This window comes from Ursus maritimus, unplaced genomic scaffold (assembly GCF_017311325.1).
Source record: "Ursus maritimus isolate PB19 unplaced genomic scaffold, ASM1731132v1 scaffold_14, whole genome shotgun sequence".
Classification (NCBI taxonomy): Eukaryota; Metazoa; Chordata; class Mammalia; order Carnivora; family Ursidae; genus Ursus; species Ursus maritimus.
Genome location: NW_024423786.1, coordinates 57075270 through 57091212, shown reverse-complemented (window position 1 = coordinate 57091212; position 15943 = coordinate 57075270). Strand labels below are relative to the sequence as shown.

The 15943-nt window shown below is 63.4% G+C and overlaps 2 protein-coding genes across 4 annotated transcripts; both read left to right on the top strand.

Moving 5' to 3' along the window:
* The first annotated feature begins 4867 nt into the window (after positions 1-4867).
* LOC103681632 (cold inducible RNA binding protein) lies at positions 4868-9744 on the top strand. Of its 3 annotated transcripts, none has more exons than XM_040629761.1 (8): positions 4868-5022; positions 6082-6190; positions 6275-6381; positions 6477-6615; positions 6708-6789; positions 6907-6977; positions 9291-9423; positions 9598-9744. In XM_040629761.1, exons 2-7 carry the CDS (start codon positions 6088-6090, stop codon positions 9293-9295), a joined length of 507 nt encoding a protein of 168 aa, XP_040485695.1. In that variant the 5' UTR covers positions 4868-5022; positions 6082-6087; the 3' UTR covers positions 9296-9423; positions 9598-9744. The 3 variants fall into 3 exon arrangements, with proteins under 3 accessions (XP_040485695.1, XP_040485694.1, XP_040485693.1); XM_040629760.1 differs by having other exon boundaries at positions 7378-9423; XM_040629759.1 differs by lacking the exons at positions 9291-9423; positions 9598-9744 and having other exon boundaries at positions 6907-7391.
* Positions 9745-10613: 869 nt separating this feature from the next.
* Positions 10614-12867, top strand: FAM174C (family with sequence similarity 174 member C). Its single transcript, XM_040629768.1, has 3 exons — positions 10614-10933; positions 11703-11819; positions 12487-12867. Coding segments are annotated over exons 1-3 (405 nt in total). The 5' UTR covers positions 10614-10646; the 3' UTR covers positions 12488-12867.
* Positions 12868-15943: the final 3076 nt, after the last annotated feature.

Sequence of the window (15943 nt, the reverse complement as noted above, 5' to 3'; positions counted from 1 at the left end):
CCCCCCCCCCCCCCCGCGCGCACACGCACACGCACGCACTGGCCCCAGCCCACCGCAGCCTCGATGAACACTAGGATTTTCAAAACAGTGGCGCCCCCATTCTCACCCTGGACCAAGACCTCCCTTAAGAAAACCGCAAAATTGAAAGTCACACCAGGCAGGGGCAGGCACTCAGAACCTCAGAGACTTGTCACCCACGGCAGCACCCTCCCCAAAACACAAGCCATCGCCCCAGCCACACGCTGCCCACATACCCTCCATGGCTTTAGGCCCACCAAAGGAGCAGAGACCCGCTGATCTGCGTTCGGGACAGGTGGGGGTGCATGCACTTTCTCCATCCCTGTTGGGACCTGGAAGAAGGGGGTGTGAGCATCAGACCATCTTCTGGGTGCCTGCAACAGGAGAAAGAGCAAAGAACTCCCAGTGCCTCTGTGGTGGGCGACATCTTGTCCCTGGCTGGCACCCCTTTGTTCACCCACACTGACCCCGGGAATGCCTGCTGCTGCACCCACTTCTCAGATAGGCACCTGAGGCCCAGAGAGGGACCTGGCAATACCAGCCTGCACACTAGCCTGTGCGGCTGGGCACCTGGCCATCACTGACCTTCAAGGAAGAGCCAGACAGCTGTGGGACACCGACGCATGGGGTGGGGGTGTGCACTCGTGCTGGCCACCCTGAGCCACGGTAGCTTAGCGGTCTTGTCTGAGCCCCTGGCAACTGCCACAGGAGGGGGCGATCTCCGTTCCCACCACTCCAGTGTTGCCATGGAGATACCACAAGCCCTAGGAAGGGGTCCTTCTGGCCCTCGTGCCCACAGGGAGCCTGCGTGTGGGTGACAACTTGAGTGTGGGGCCAGGGTCAGCTGAGTGGATAGGACACTTGTGGGGTATAGCTCCTCCTACCCCCGGGGAGTGGGGGGCGGGGGTAAGTGTGAACCTCAGCCCTTCCCCAGTCTCAGAATCCAGTGGGCTGTGTTCCCCGCCCCCACCAAGGCAAGCCTTTGGGTTTCCGTGAGCACACAGGGGTCTTTGTGTGCCCGAGCTCTGGCAGTTCACAGACATCTGGTGTATGTGTGGTGTACTTGATGTGTGCTTGTCCGCCTGTGCACTTGCCGCCACACGCGCGCCTCCGTCTCCCTCAGTAGGGAGGAAGGGGTCACCATCTGGGTCTCTGGAGGATCCTGCTTACAGGAGGAGCCAACGTGCAAACCCGAGGGGCAGGCATGTGACTTCCCGCAAGTGCACAACAGGTGTGTCTCCCTGGGTCCCTGGGTCCCACCGCAGGGTCCGAGCTCACCGACACAGACCATGCAGTCCTGGCCTCTGCAATCCCCGGATGGGATCCTGGGCAGCAGCAGAAGTGTGGGGGCCTCCACATTCCTGGGCCTGGACTCACAGGGGGCTGCGCTAGGTGCCCCCAGCCCCTGTCCTGCACATTCTCCACTACGGAGACCCCTTCCTAGGAAGAGGAGGGAAACTGAGGCCAGGGGCAGCCCCTTCTAGTAGCTCCCCAGGGTGGCAAACAGCTGAGTTTCCTGTGTTCACAGTTGGTAGTCACCCGGGGCCTCCTAGAGACTTCGGAGGGCCCCCACCTCCTCATGCAGGTAGGAGGGGGGGGACAGTTTAACTCTTTCTCTGCCGGGCTTATGGCCTCTTGTAGCTGTCCTCTGCCCTAGGAGACCACATAGCTCTCGTGCCCACCCCGGGGGCATGAGTCATGCCACCAGCCAGGGACACATATGCTCTGAGAGCCCTGTCCCCCAAGTCACACACACGCAGACCTGTCCATGACTGCTCCACACCCATATCCCTTATGCACACGCTCTGGAGTCCGTGTACAATCCCCTTGTGGTCTTGCGCACGGAGCTGCACCAGGCGCACGCTTCATATCCGCACGCGCGCACACACACACAGCCCCACTTTCGCGTCCACACAGGCACAGTCCCCAGCCATCCTTGTGTCTGTTTACCCACGACTCCCCAGCTCACCGGCACACATGTGCACCACACCTGGCAACGCGCACACTCATCCAGTCTCCGCTTCCCCCACCCTGGCTCTGGGCCCTGCGGGATTGGGCCAGGCGGGCCGGCGAGTCTCTGCCAGGACGATCCCACTTGTGCGCCCCCGCCGGGAGGCCGCCAGGTGCACTGTGCCGGCCCCCGCCCAGCCGACCGGGAGGGGGCGATAATTATGCGGCCTGAGGGCCCCCCCCCCCACGCGCCTTTCATCCCGGCCAACGCCCGTCCGGGACCCAGACGCTCATTACCGCCTCCCGCCCGGTCATTAGCCAGGGTCGGGGGAGGACCCGGCGTCCAGAGGCCCGGCCCGGCGAGAAGGTGGTGGGGGCGCCGCGGGAGCGCAGCGGCCCCGCCCTCCTCTCCATGGCGCCGCCCGCGGGTGGGGCGCCCAGGCGGGGAGGGGTTAGACCCCGGACCGAGAAGTGGTCCTGGAGCGGGCGCCCGCTCCGCGGAGGGGCGATTTGTAGATGCGCCGACGGGGACCTCCCGGCCTAATAATCCCCGTCCCGCCGGGCAGGCGGCGAGCACTGCGTGTCCAGGCCGCGAATAGCAGCCTCTCCCGTGCCCGCGGCTATTTTGAGCCCCATCCTCCCACCCCCCGCCACCCACCCCTCCCAGCGCACTGACAGAGGCGCGGGGTCAGGCCTGTGGGCGGGACGAGGACCCCATCCCACGCTGGAGCACGCGGCGGGACCCGGAGCCCTCGGCTGGGGTGACAGCGAGGCCGCAGCGCCCCCTCGTGTCCATGGGGAGAGCGTGGCGCAGCGGTCGCGACGGCGATGAAGGTGGTCCCAGACCCCTGAGACCCCGAAACGGACACGCAGATGCAGGAAACCACAGGGACGGAGACAGGCAAAACACCTGAGACGCAAGCACACAGTTTCCACACAATGCCCACAGCAGGCGCACCTGGCAACAGGTGTCCCCAGGTATGGGACCTTTCTGGGATGGGAACCCAGGACAGTCGTTGGTATACATGGACACCGTTACCTAGCAACGGGTTCATAGTAAACGTTTAATAGCTGTGTGCTGGCGGAATGAATGCAGGAATGAATGAATGAACCGAGCAGTTCACAAAACCGGGAGAAGGCAGACTCAGAACCTCAGAACAGTGGGGGCGGGGCCCAGGGGCGGAGAATGATTCTGGGCCACCTCCGCTTCAGGGACACCCGGCCTGGGCTGGAGCCAGGGGCCATTGACCTGACTTTGCCAGGGGAACACATCAGACAGGGTGGTGGGGAATTGCTCCTGGGCAGGGCATACCTGGCCCCAGTTCACCCCCCGCCCCCCCCCCCCACGCAGGCTGGGAAGCAGAGGGAGCTGAGAGCTGATGTCTCTTTTTGCTCCTTTTAATAACCACCCCGCGTGAGAGGCTGACGCAGCAGCAGGCTGCCTCTGACGGGGGACTCAGTCGTAAGGGAGGGCTGCGGCATGGGGCAGCAAGGTGCAGAGGAGGTGGCGATGAGTGACGAGCTACTCTGCAGGAGGGGGCTCCTGAATTGAGGAGGGGTCCCAGTGATCTTATCACAGGAGACCACGTCCTTGCCTGTGTCCCTTGCTTTGTCAGCTAGACCCACCTGAGGTGGGGATCAAGTCTGAGGACTGGAGTGGGGCTGGAACTCCTCTGCAGTGGGCAACAAGTGGGGGGTCTGTTCCCAACACCCGCAACTCTACTGCATAGGGTCTACCCTCTGAAGACTTTCTAGAGCAGGGCTTGGGCAGGCAGGGTTCTGCACTAGTTTTTTCCACCCCATGGAGAGGTCCAGGGTCACCAGAGACAACCTAAGCCAAAGCCTGCACAGGGGGCAAATAGTGGCCACAAAGGGGCTCCCATAAAGTGGCCTTGGGACTCCCCAAGAGCAATCTTGCAGGTGAGGGTTCCCACAAAGCTGGTTCTCCTGCTAGCAGAGATCTTGGACCTCCAGACAGGAAAAAGCCACCGCGGGGGGGGGGGGAGGGAAGGGGAGCAGAGCACTGCTTACCCCATGGTGGGTGATGAGTCCGTTCTTGGTACGCACAACTGTGTGCTGGCAGGAGGCTGGGGCACGTGCTGGAGGGGAGGCCGAGGGTTGAGACCAATGTTGGGGTGCAGTGCTGACCCCAGTGGTGGGGTTGGGTGCCCAGCCTGCAGTCTAGAGCTGGAACGCACAGAAGTGTCTGTCTAGGTGCGTGTGGGTGTGTGGGCCCACACCAAGCAGAAGTCGGGCTGGGGTGGAAGTTGGGTGTGGGTGCTGGTGGTGGTTTGTAGGCAAAGTAGGTTGCGTGAAACTGGGGTGCCCCAAAGTTGAGAAGTAGGAGGAAATGGGATCTTGGCAAATATTGGGATCCACGCACGTGGGGTTGTCTCAGTCTTGGGATTTGGGTGGGCCTTGGGGCCGACTACATGCGGTGGTGTATTCAGGAGCGTGGGGTCCTGGGAGTACCAGGGTGTTGGGTTATGTTGCCAAGTATATAAAAATGACGTCAGGGTTCAGGAGAAGTGAGAGCTGGGGCTGCGGTGGGGATGCGGACTTAGCGAAGGTTGCATTGGCAGCGATTGATGGAGCAGAGCACAAGTCCGAGTTCGAGCCACACCAGGAGATACCCGGGAGGTTTGGGCCCTTGGCCTCCAAAGGCCCCTTTGTTCCCTGCCACAGGCCTGGAGGTGGGGTGGGGGCGGGCATGCGGAAGTGGGTCAGCCCCGCCCCGCCGCGCGCCGGCCCCGCCTCCGGGTCGCGGGCGGAGGACTGCGGACGAGGCGCGTCCTCGCCAATTACCGCGCCCGGAGCCCGCGAGCACGGGAGGGGGGCGGAGCCGGGTCAGGCCCCGCCCCCGCTCATGAATATGAGGTGCGGCTGCGGCTCCGGAGCCCTCGGATTGGCTGGCGCGGAGCGGGAGGCGGGGACCCGCGGCGGCGTACTTAAGGCCGGGCTCTCGGCGCCCCCCCCTCACTCGCGCGTTAGGAGGCTTGGCTCGTTGTGCTGCGCCTTGTTCCCGCCTGCGTCAGGGACCTTCCCGACTCAGTGGTGAGGGCCCTGGCGGCGCCGACTCCGCGGGCCCGGGGTGGCGAGCGGCCTGCGGCCGGCCGGAGGAGGCGGGACGGCGGCGGCACGCCCCTGGGCGGGGGCGGCGCCGGGGCGGGCCCGGGGTGGAGTCCGCCCCGCCGGCGGCGATGGGCAGCGGGACACCGGGCCAAGCTGTGGCCGGAGGGCGTCTTTCCCTCGGGCCTGGCCCTCCGCTAGCGGGACGCCACCGCAAAATGGCGGCCGCGAGCGCGAGGCTGCGCCCAGCGAAATGGCGGGAGTGCCGGGTGCCCGGATGGAGTGGCGCAGGGCGTGCGCGGGGCGCATGCGCGCGGCGGTGGGCGGGGCCACGATGCGTGGCCAGGGCCGCCGCTCCCGGTTTCCCGCTGGAGTCGCGCGAGGGCAGCGCAGACCCGGTGCCCTCCCAGTTCCCCGAGCGAGGGTCCGAGAGGCGCGGTCCACCGTACGTTCTGGCCTGTTTCCGGAGCTACTTGGCGGGGTTTCTCCCAGCCCGTAAAGAGTCGGTCTAAGTTGGCATCAGCCCCACATGTCGCTCCACGTGGGAGGCCCCGGCCTCCTCCTCTCCCCCGCCCCAGTGCCCAGCCACCCAGCCCTCACAGGCGCCCCACAGTGGACCAAGCACTTTGCCACTCCCCGCCCCGATGGTCAGGCTGGGAGTTAGGTCCCTGCTCACAAAGGGTTACGATGGAGGCCCACGCCTTCTTTGGGTGTCCAGTCTTAGACGTTCTCTGCGGCCCTCAGCTTGGCTGGAGGTGTGGGGTCCCACAGCCGGGGCAGCCCTGAGGAGCGCTGCAGAGTCGGGGTGCGGCCCCAGCCCTCGGGGAGCCCCCAGTCTGTGGGGGCGGGGCTGGGCTATGCACAGTAGAGGCAGGGAGTCCAGGGCGGTCAAGGGTGGAGGGCCTCCTTGAATTTAGTAGTGCCAGCTGTGGATTGGACAGGGTGTTCCAGCGTTTACGCCACAAGCCAGTGTTCTTTGTGTAAAGGGGGCGGGAGCGTTGAAACCCCTGGAGGATCTCAGGATTTCAACAGCATTTGCCACAGGCCACCATGGCATCAGACGAAGGCAAGCTTTTCGTCGGAGGGCTGAGTTTTGATACCAATGAGCAGTCGCTGGAGCAGGTCTTTTCAAAATATGGACAGATTTCTGAAGGTGAGGCTGGTGCTGGGCTAGTGGGGCCGGGCAGGGCTGCTTGTGGGGAGGGCTGAGTGCAGACCCCAGATCTCTCCTGTACAGTGGTGGTCGTGAAAGACAGGGAGACCCAGCGATCTCGAGGCTTTGGGTTTGTCACTTTTGAGAACATCGACGATGCCAAGGATGCCATGATGGCCATGAACGGGAAGGTGAGGGGCTGCTGCTCTCGGGGTGCAGGAGGTCTGGGTTTGCAGACAGGGTGGGGAAGCACAGAGGCTAACCTGTGCGAATCTCTGGTCTCCAGTCTGTGGATGGGCGACAGATCCGAGTAGACCAGGCTGGCAAGTCATCTGATAATCGATCCCGTGGGTATCGAGGTGGCTCCGCTGGGGGCCGGGGCTTCTTCCGAGGGGGCCGAGGCCGGGGCCGTGGGTTCTCCAGAGGTAAGTGCTATGCTCAGGGCCCAAGGCCCTCAGGAACACTGTGGGGACGCTGCTGGTAGGCGATGCCGCTCACTTCTTGTCCATGTCTGCAGGAGGAGGGGACCGAGGCTATGGGGGGAGCCGGTTCGAGTCCAGGAGTGGAGGCTATGGAGGCTCCAGAGACTACTACAGCAGGTGAAGGCTGAGGTCCTGCCCAGGGTGTGTGGGAGGCTTCTCTCCGGATGTTGGCACAGGCTAGGGCAGCGCTGCTGCAGCAGATGGCGTGAGTAGCCTGAAGTGTCTTTCTTTCAGCCGGAGTCAAGGTGGCGGCTATGGTGACCGGAGCTCGGGCGGGTCCTACAGAGACAGCTACGACAGTTATGGTAAGTCACGTTCCAAGGGCACCACGCTGCCGGGGCCTGCGGTGGGAGCTCAGTAAGCCTTGGCACCCTCTGCGAGCGACACTCAGACTTTGTCACTGTGCTTGCCCATAAGGGACAAGACTGCCCTCTCGGTCTCTGTGCCAGCAGCCGTTTCTACTACAAAACGTAAAGGCAAAACCAGACTGACTAAGAAGGAAAGGGAGAGTGAGGGCCCCCCCGAGCAGGCAACATCAGTGCATGTGCGGCCGCCTGGCCCTGCCGCCCTGCCCTCAGCTGTGGGGGGGGTTGGTGACTCCCGAGGCTGCAGGGCTGAGCCCTCCAGGTCTGGACCCGGGAGTGGAATGCTGCGTCTGGTCGCGTGCTTCAGTGCCTTTACACTGTACCTGCTTCTTGTTCTCAGCTACACACAACGAGTAAAACCCTTCCTGCTCAAGATCGTCCTTCCAATGGCCGTATATTTAAAGATTTTGGGAGCTTCGCTGAATCGTTAATGTGTAGTGAACACACCTCCTTGTACCCCACTTTTGTAGTCTTATCGGTTGTCATCTTGTCAAACACAGCCTGACTGCTTCTGACCCCCAGATGGCCTCGTTACTAGACTTTTCTTTTTAAGGAAGCGCTGTCCGTTTTTAAGGGTTTTAAAAACGTTCTGAAAAGCACTTCAGATTTTACTTTTTTCTTTTTACCATGAGCCATAAGTTTTTTAGGAAATCATTGGGGGTTGTGTGGGTTTTGGTTTTGGTTGTGTTGCCTTTTTTGTTTCTCTTTTTAGTGGGGTCAGGCCCGTGAAGTTGGGTGCCCCAATTCACGTCTCTTAAGATTGAACGGACTCTGAATCCGCTTTTTGTCGGAAGCTGAGCAAGCTGTGGCTTTTTTCCAACTCTGTGTAATGTTTCTGAGTGTAGCGTGGTAGGACCCATCCTGGGGCAGTAGCCGAGGCGCTCTGGCTGCCCTGGGCCTGGCCTGTATGGCCCTTCTGTGCTATGTATGACCCACAGTAGACTTGCAGACGTCCCCTCGAGAGGTTCTTGAAAATGTTTATTTATATTGTCCTTTTTTACTGGAAGACGTATGCATATCCTATTGATGTTGTATTTGAAGTGGTTAAGGAATTCTTGTACGCAGTTTTCTTTGGCTTTACGAAGCCGATTAAAAGACCGTCTGAAATGAACCTTGCTCTGACAATTTCCCTTTCATTGCACAACACACTCCCTGCTACGGGTTGGAGGCAGTTGGAACTGAGCAGAGTGCAGTTTGAGAAGGAGGTCTGCCAGTCCTGCCTGAGGCCCTTGGAGAGCTAGACAGGGAAGGCAGGATAGACGGACACTTGCCGGGCCCCTTGTGACAGCCGACTGCCATCGATCCCGGTTTAGGTGAGAAGGTGGGTGACGGGGTGGGGAGCTTAGCAGGGACGGTGGACACTCGGGCACATGACGCCGACCTGGACCGCCTTAGTTTAGAGGTAGGCTAGAGAGTGGACAGCAGGCAGCGTCCCTGGGCGACCACAGACTGACCAGCGTGTTAGCTAGCTCTGCTGTTGCTTTACAAGTTCTGAGCTTTCACCGCTAGCCTATGGAAGCTGCAGCCCCTCGGAGGACAGAAGTGTTGTGCGCCCAACAGACCTCTGAGACGCAAGCTGCTCCCTTGGCTAGCTCATATGTGGAAATAGCCCTGTAATTCGAGGTAACTCCTTTTGCTCGTGTCCGCATCCCTCCTCTTGTCAAGAGCTCATTTGAAAGTAAAGTTATGTACCTGGGGAATGTTCCTTTGACTGTTTCTCCTTTTCCATTTTTTTTTTCTTTCTTTTTTTTTTTTAAATCAAGCTAGCACTAAAGTCAGACCTCGGCCGTTGGCCCTTCCCCGCCTGCAGCCAGGCGAGCGGCCCGGGCAGTCATACCTCAAGAGTAGGTTTGATCCATAAGCAGGATTGGAGACCACCGAACGCCCTGCCTTTTGGAATTTTTGTTCATCAATTGACAGTCTTTTCCAGACCTCCTTACCTCAGGCTCCTAACTAGCTTTCTCTGATGTCTGTTGCCGCCATGAGTTTTTCCCAGAGCCCCACACTGTTCTCTAAGCAGCTCCATCCCAATTGGGTAGCTGGCTCTGCTTAAGGGTGGAACGTGGCCTGACCCATCTGAAAGGCGCAGGCCTACCCTGGGCACGCCAGCCTGTGACGGGGCCTCTGCTGGGATGGCCCCGATGACTAGCTTGAGACCCTCCTAGGAGCTGTGGATGGTTTCAGGGGAGGCAGGGAGGGGCAGACACGAGCTGTGACTGGGACACTGGGCATAACGCTTCTTTGCTTTGGCAGGTTGAAGGGAAGCCAGTGTGACTTGAAAGAGTGGCCAGAGAGCAGCGATGACCTGGGGTCACTGTCCCAGGAGGGCCTTCACCTGGAAGCAAGAGCCAGAGGCACGGCCACCTGTCCTCACACCATGTTACCTGTAAGTGCTATCTTGGGGTGGGTGATTGGAGACCCTTTGGCCGTGGCCGTGCCTGGCTCATCCAGTGGGTTCTCCTTTCGTGGTCTCCTGCCCCACTGTGACCCAAGCCAGGGGCAGCATTCTGTGGGCCTTCTGCTGGACCCCTCTTTATCCCCCCTGCTTCTTGTTTTCCAGCAGGTGCGTCACTGGGGAGGCTGAGGTTGTGGGGTCACGTTGCCCCAGGAAGACCAGGTGTGCCGCAGCTTCGCACCACAGCTAGTGCTCACCCTCAGCACTAGCAGGACATGGACATTGGATTTGAATAAAGGGCTGGTGTGTCCACACAGAAATCCGAGTTTGGCTTGGGGTGCGGCCGTGGAGTCTGGGTGGGGAGGGATTTGGGGGAGTCTGCTAGAGAAACCCTCTCCTGGCCTTTGTTCAGGGTACAAGCTGGACCCAAACCGGAAAGACCACCCAGTCACTTGGTTGTCTCCTTGGGCAATCCTTGTAGTAGGTTCTGAGGGGCAGTCAGGCTGCCAGGTAGTGGTGGTTCCCAGGCCCCCTCATCCCAGGCGGGCACCTCTCTCCCAGGGTCTTGGTAGAGTCACCCCCTGAGCCTCCCATCTTGTGTTGCCTGCAGGGCCGAGCTTGCTTCCTGGGCTGGTTGCGTCCTGTCCTGGTCTTGGGGTGCAGAGCATTGGGGCTGACCCTCGGTTGCGCTGCCTTAGGCCCTGGCCTGCTCACCTCAACTCCCGGTAGGGTCGGGAGGGTGGTGGCAGGGAGCCCCGAGCCCAGTCAGTGCAGCCTGCGGTCCTCCCACGGGTGGGGAGCGGTCCCCCGCTGAAAGCAAGATGCACCCACCAGCTGGACAGCCCCCCGGGGTTCTGGTCTGGCCCGAGCGCCTGGAGAGCAGTGCGCCGGTCAGTCTTGCACCAGGCAGCCTTGCGGGGCCGTGGCCTTAGACCCCACTGCGCGCGTTCCCGGAGCCGCCTTCGCGGGGAGGAGGGGCTTGCGAGTGGAAGTCGGGCTCGGGCGGGGCGGGAAACGCGAGGTGCGCGCGCAGCCGGCTGGGCGCAGCGCCCTGGGGGACCCCGCCCAGGAACGCCCGGGGATCCGCGAGGTGGAGGCGGGGCGTCTGCGGGCGTTAGGCCCCGCCCCCGCGGGCCATTGGCTGAGGCCGCCCCCGCGCCAGTGAGTGACAACTGCTCGCGGAGGCGGGGCGCAGCCACCGCTTCCGCCGGGCCATGGGGCCGCGCGTGCCGCCGCCGCCGCTCCTGCTGCCGCTCCTGCTGCGGGCGCTGCTCCTGTCGGCGCTGCTGTGCGGAGCCGAAGAGGCCGCGTCGCCGCGCCGCGTGCAGGCCACGCTGTCGTCACCGCCCGCCGTGACGAACGGGAGCCAGCCGGGCTCGCCGCACAACAGCACGTACTCGCGGCCGCCGGACTCGTCGGGCTCGGCACTGCTGCGTTCTTTCTACGTGCTCACGGGCCTCAGCGGCCTCGCTGCGCTCTACTTCCTCATCCGGGCGTTCAGGTGCGGCCGGCGCGCACCGCCCCCGCCGCCTGGGCGCGGCCAGTTGTCGTGCGCCTGGCGCCTCACGTGTCGACGCGAAGCCCCGCCCCCCGGCCCGGATTGGCCGGCGCGGCGCGCGGACGTCACGTGGGCGGGGTGGGTGGGGGCGTGGGCGTCCCCGGGGCGCGGCCTCCCTCGAGCTTCCGCCCGCGCTGGGCCCTTTTGCGGCTGCCGGAGCGCGGCGGCGACGGGGGAGGTCCCGGGCGGCCGCCGCCTGGTCGGCTTTCGTGGTCGGCCGCGCAGGCCTCTGCTGCGTCACCCCAGCGCCGGCCGAGCTGCGCTGCTCGGGTCTGCCGCTGGACCCTCTGCGGGCGCGTTCCGGTCGGTCCTGGGTGCCGCGCCGCCCTCCGGGGCCTTCGCCCGCGGCGCTGAGCGCGCCGGGACCCTGCAGACAGCCCCTCCCGGTGCCCCGGTGACCGCGCCCCCGGCACTTGCTGCTCCCTTCCCTGCCCCTCCCTGTCCCTGGCCGGGGGTCGGGAGCGGGGCTTCTGCCCGAGCGGGCCCTCCGTGAGGACCGTCAGAGCCACGGAGAGTCACTGCGGCCGTTATGTGGCTGTTAGAACGCCAGGAAACACACGGACTAGGAAGCTTCGCGGCAAGGCTGTCAGGAGGGTCTGGCCGGGGGTGGGGCTGGTCACAGGGCAGGCGGGAAGCAGGACAGGGTGTCAGCCGCCCTGCCCCCCGGACGCACCCCCACGTGGCCCCTGAGCTTGCCCGGGCCTGCTTGCAGGTTGAAGAAGCCGCAGCGGAGGAGATACGGCCTTCTGGCCAACACCGACGACCCCACCGAGATGGCATCACTGGACAGCGACGAGGAGATCGTCTTTGAGACGCGGAACCTGAGATGGTAGTCTAGCTCCCCCTCAAGCTCGGGGGCTCCTGTCTCAGGGAACGGGGTGGGCCGGGTTGGAGAGTCCGGGGGGCTGGTGAGGCATCGCTGTGATCCCAGTGCTGGCCTTGCAGTTGCCGGCTCTGTGGCCCAGGAGCAAGGCTCGCCTGCCCCTGGCCTCTGTTAGCCATTTCTCCAAGGCTGGACCAGGCCGCGGCACTTGAACCTGGGAGCGCCTGCCTTCCACTGATCCTGAAGGCCAGGATCAGTGTCAGGTGGAGAATGAACAGTGGGGGGCTGCGAGAGCCTGGGTCAGGGATGGTCGCCATGTGGCCCCAGATACTCCTCCAGGGCACAGAGCCCACAACAGGGCCGGAGCAGGAGTGAGGGCCTGTCCAACCCCAGTGTGTTGGGGGTGGGGCATGCAGGCATGGAGGCCGAGAGACCAGGGGACAGTTCTGATTTTTCAGGTCCCCAGGAGGAGGCACTGGTGTGATCTGGGATCCCATCTGGCTGGGGGACCCCTCCTGCTGGGTGGGCTGTCTGGGGGGTGGCGGGCAGCAGCTGGGGGAGGTGGACCTTGGTGGGCCACAGTGGAGGGGCTGGATGGTTGAGGCTTCTGCTCGTCACTTGCAGGGCGAACCCCAGGCATAGCAGGGTCTCATCTCCTACCCTTCACTTCCAGATGCTTAGGTCAGGGAGGCAGCGTTTCCGGAAGCACTGGGAGAGGACAAGAGACAGAAGCAGCTCCCAGCATGTGGTGCACTCCACTGACCCTCCTGCCGGCTATGACGCAGACTCTGAGAGCTCGTGTGGGTCCTGCCTCCGTTGCTCCGAAGCCCGAAGCCTCCTCGGCCCTTCACCCAGACAGGACTGTGCAGGGTGGAAATCAGAGGCTCCGGAAGCCTCCCGCGGGCAGCGGAGGATGGCGGGACTGTGACTGGTGCCACTCAGCTCTGGGGATGAGGCAGCCCAAGCTAACACCTGGCGGTGGGTGGGCTGAGGGACCTGTCTGGGAGCGTCTTCTCGCTGGACTGGACGCAATAAAGGCAGCTGAGGATCTGTAGCCAGCGCTCCGCTCTGCACAGGGCCGGACCCTGTGTGCCAACGCACAGGTGGCGGGTGGGCCCCAGAGCAGGGCTCCGTTTGGGCCTCAGTTCTCCCATTTGTGACCAAGCTGGGCTTCTTTGGACTTGTCCCCAGGGGGTCCAGCGAGGAGTCCTCCAGGGTAGACGGGGAGCTGGGGGAGACCTGCCCTCACCTGCCTGGATAAAGATCTTGCTAGTCATTGCCTCTGGGTCCAGAGAGAACTCTGTTCAGAGGTCAAAGCTCTTGTTCAAGGGCTCCTCCTGTGCCGCGTTAAACCTGGGGCGCCTCTAGGGCCATGCCCTGCGGTATCCCCGCCCGACCCCGTTCACACCTCCAGCACCTTTGGGGGTGTTTCCCAAGGAGCTCTGGGGCAGTAGTGGAGGGCGCTGGAGCTTCCTGCAGCCTTAGGACCCCTGCGCCCACCATGCCTCTCCCCGCCAGGCACCTGTGGAATCCCTGATGAAGCCGACCCCAGCCCCAGCGGGGAGCTCGGCGGGTTTCTCTGTGGGCCTTGTTTTCCCTGTGAGCTGCTGTTTCTGGGCAGATTTCGGTTCTGGCCTGTCACCCCCCATCCCCAGTGGTCGACCAGCCTGAGGTCTCCCCCGGCTGGCCACTGGCCTGAGGTACCGCAGGCTTGTCGTTGTGGGGCGCTGCCAGTAGGTGGCAGCCTTGTGCCACTCAGCCTCTTCCCTGCTGGCCGCGGGAGCTGGGGGGCCGGGGGAGGTGTGGCCTGTCCTGGTGTGGCCCCAGCGGGGCCCTCTGCTTCTCGTGCCTCATCCCGAGCCCCACCTTGTCCCCGTGTCCATGGCGGCATGGCTGAGCCTGCTGCCTGCTCGGGGTCCGTCAGCCCCGTGGGCCCATCTACCTCCCAGGCCCGCTGACCTTCCCCACCATGCCCAGCCTGGATCCCTGCCTGCTGCCAGGGTGCAGAGAAGCTGTCTCCACCACGGCCAGCCGGTCCGCCCCCCTGCAGCTGGGCTCTTCTGCGCTGGTCCCTAGTCTGCTTCCCTGGGCATCTCAGTTGGCTTCCTCCCCACCCCAAGTCTGCTCACATTTCCCCTTTCTCCTCTGATGGCCAGCTGGTGCCTCCAGGCAGTCCTCCCTGACTGCTCCTCGAACCTTGTTCTTTGGGAGGGTCTTGCACTGAGGGTCCAGCAGGAAGGTCAAAGAAGCGAAGCCAGAGTCCCCGGGAGGCCCCCGCTCCTCTGGCTCTCGCTCTTTTTCTGTCTGTCCCCACCTTGGGTCTCTGTGCTTTTGTGCTCGTGTGCAATTCTGTGATCTGACCGTCCGCCCGCCCTCCTGCCTGCCTGTCTGTATCTCCAGCCGCACGGTCTCTTTCAGTTGCTTTTCTGTTCCGTCTTTCCCTCTGTCTCTCCGTCTCTGTATCGGACCCATTGGGACACACTTTTACCAGGCATGCAGACGCCGTCCCCAGCTCTCCTGCCCTGTGATCTGCGCCCCTTTCCCACAGCTCTGAGCGATTCTTCGAGCTTCAAAAGGCACATTAATTACTCTAATGAGGTCAGGAGAGACCCCGCGCTCTGCCATCCGGAGCTGGGAACACACTCCGTGTCTCCCCCCGCCTCAAGCCCGGCCGCCTCATGCCCACCCCAGCTGGGCAGGGTGGGGTGCTCCGCCGGCTTTCCGGCCCTTGGCCTGTCAGCAGCAGTCACTGAGCACCCACACCCCCTGCAGGAGCACCACGTAATTGGCAGCCCCCCCAAGGTTAATGCACTATTAGCAGGAAGTTCTCTGCGGCTAAAAGCCAGGAGAGGGGCCTGTCAGCTGGAGATGAAAGCGGGCTTGAGGGCCCATGTGCCCGTGCAGACAAGCGCCTCCCTCCACCTCCTGCACTCACAGGCGGCACAGTTCACAACACAGGACACACGCACGCACGTGTATACACACCGGTGTCCCCTGAACGGGTCCACCGCCCAGAACCCTCAGGGCCCCTCCTGGCACCCCAATTCCCCACCACTGTCACCAGCAGCACACACTGGGCACGGCCTCAGTTCTCCGTCTGGGACACAGGCAGATGGAAGCTGGCACCTCAGGCTGGTTCGGGGGCGTCTTACAGCCAGGCTGACCCGGGCTGATGGCCCCTGGCAGTGGTCAGGGCAAGGCGTCTTCCCAGGAAGCGAGGGGGCTCCTTTGCTCCCTCTCACGTGGGTCTCCCTCTCTGCCCCTGCCCCGCCTGGCCGAGCTGTGGCTTCCGAAGACCTCTCCTAGAGCCAGAGCAGGAGGCAGACTTGGGCTGATCTGTTCTTCAGCGAGAAACTTCTGCCCGGTGTTAGCTTCTGCCCGGGCGCCGCAGCCTTCAAACATGAGGTGTGGAGGCTGACCCCAAACCGTGGGGGCGTACCCTGTGGGCAGCAGGTTGCGAGTGCTGGGCTGGGGGTCAGGGGTGCTAGGAGCCAAGTCTGGGCCTGGCCTGGACAGGAACCTCCCCTGAGGCAGACGCCCAAGACCAGGGTGGACAGGCACAGACCCCATCAGAGACCCTATTCTGTCAGCCAACCCTGAGTGACCTGTGATCTGGCCTGAGCCTTGAACCCAAGACTGACCCCTGTCCCCAGAGGGAACCTGATCTCTGACTCTTGCCTCCAGAGGAAGCTTACTCCAGAATGACCCCTGGCCCCAGCTGACCCCCCTGCTGGCTGCACCTGGAGGCCAGGATGGCCGCCGCCCCCCCTGGGGGGGGGCAGGGCTTCTCAGATGCCCACAGTGGCCCCAGCAGGGCAGGAGTCCCCAGGAGCAGCTGGGCAGCTGTTCCTGTGCCCCCATCCCCACCTTGCCTGGGGCCAGGCCTCGGAGCTGCCCTGCCCTCCCCTCCCCGGGGCCCCTCCACCAGGAGCAGCCGGTGGGCGCAGAGAGGTTGAATGGGGGACGCGCGCCTTTGTTCCTGTCCCTGCTCTGGCTCTGACCTTGAGAGAGAGACAAGAACAGAAGGAAAACAGAGCTTCAGCTCAAATCCGCTCGCAGCAGCAGTGGCGGCTCTTGCCTTGGTGGCCCCTGCATGCAAATGAGCAGACCCATGGCGGGGGGGGGGGGGG

What these genes read in the sequence shown, in the direction of transcription:
- LOC103681632 (XM_040629759.1), top strand. Translation starts at nt 6,088, where the DNA reads ATGGCATCAGACGAAGGCAAGCTTTTCGTCGGAGGGCTGAGTTTTGAT. An exon ending in TGATGGCCATGAACGGGAAG is followed by an intron (nt 6,382 to 6,476) that starts GTGAGGGGCTGC and finishes TCTGGTCTCCAG; the next exon opens with TCTGTGGATGGGCGACAGAT. An exon ending in GGGCCGTGGGTTCTCCAGAG is followed by an intron (nt 6,616 to 6,707) that starts GTAAGTGCTATG and finishes CCATGTCTGCAG; the next exon opens with GAGGAGGGGACCGAGGCTAT.
- FAM174C (XM_040629768.1), top strand. Translation starts at nt 10,647, where the DNA reads ATGGGGCCGCGCGTGCCGCCGCCGCCGCTCCTGCTGCCGCTCCTGCTG. An exon ending in TTCCTCATCCGGGCGTTCAG is followed by an intron (nt 10,934 to 11,702) that starts GTGCGGCCGGCG and finishes GCCTGCTTGCAG; the next exon opens with GTTGAAGAAGCCGCAGCGGA.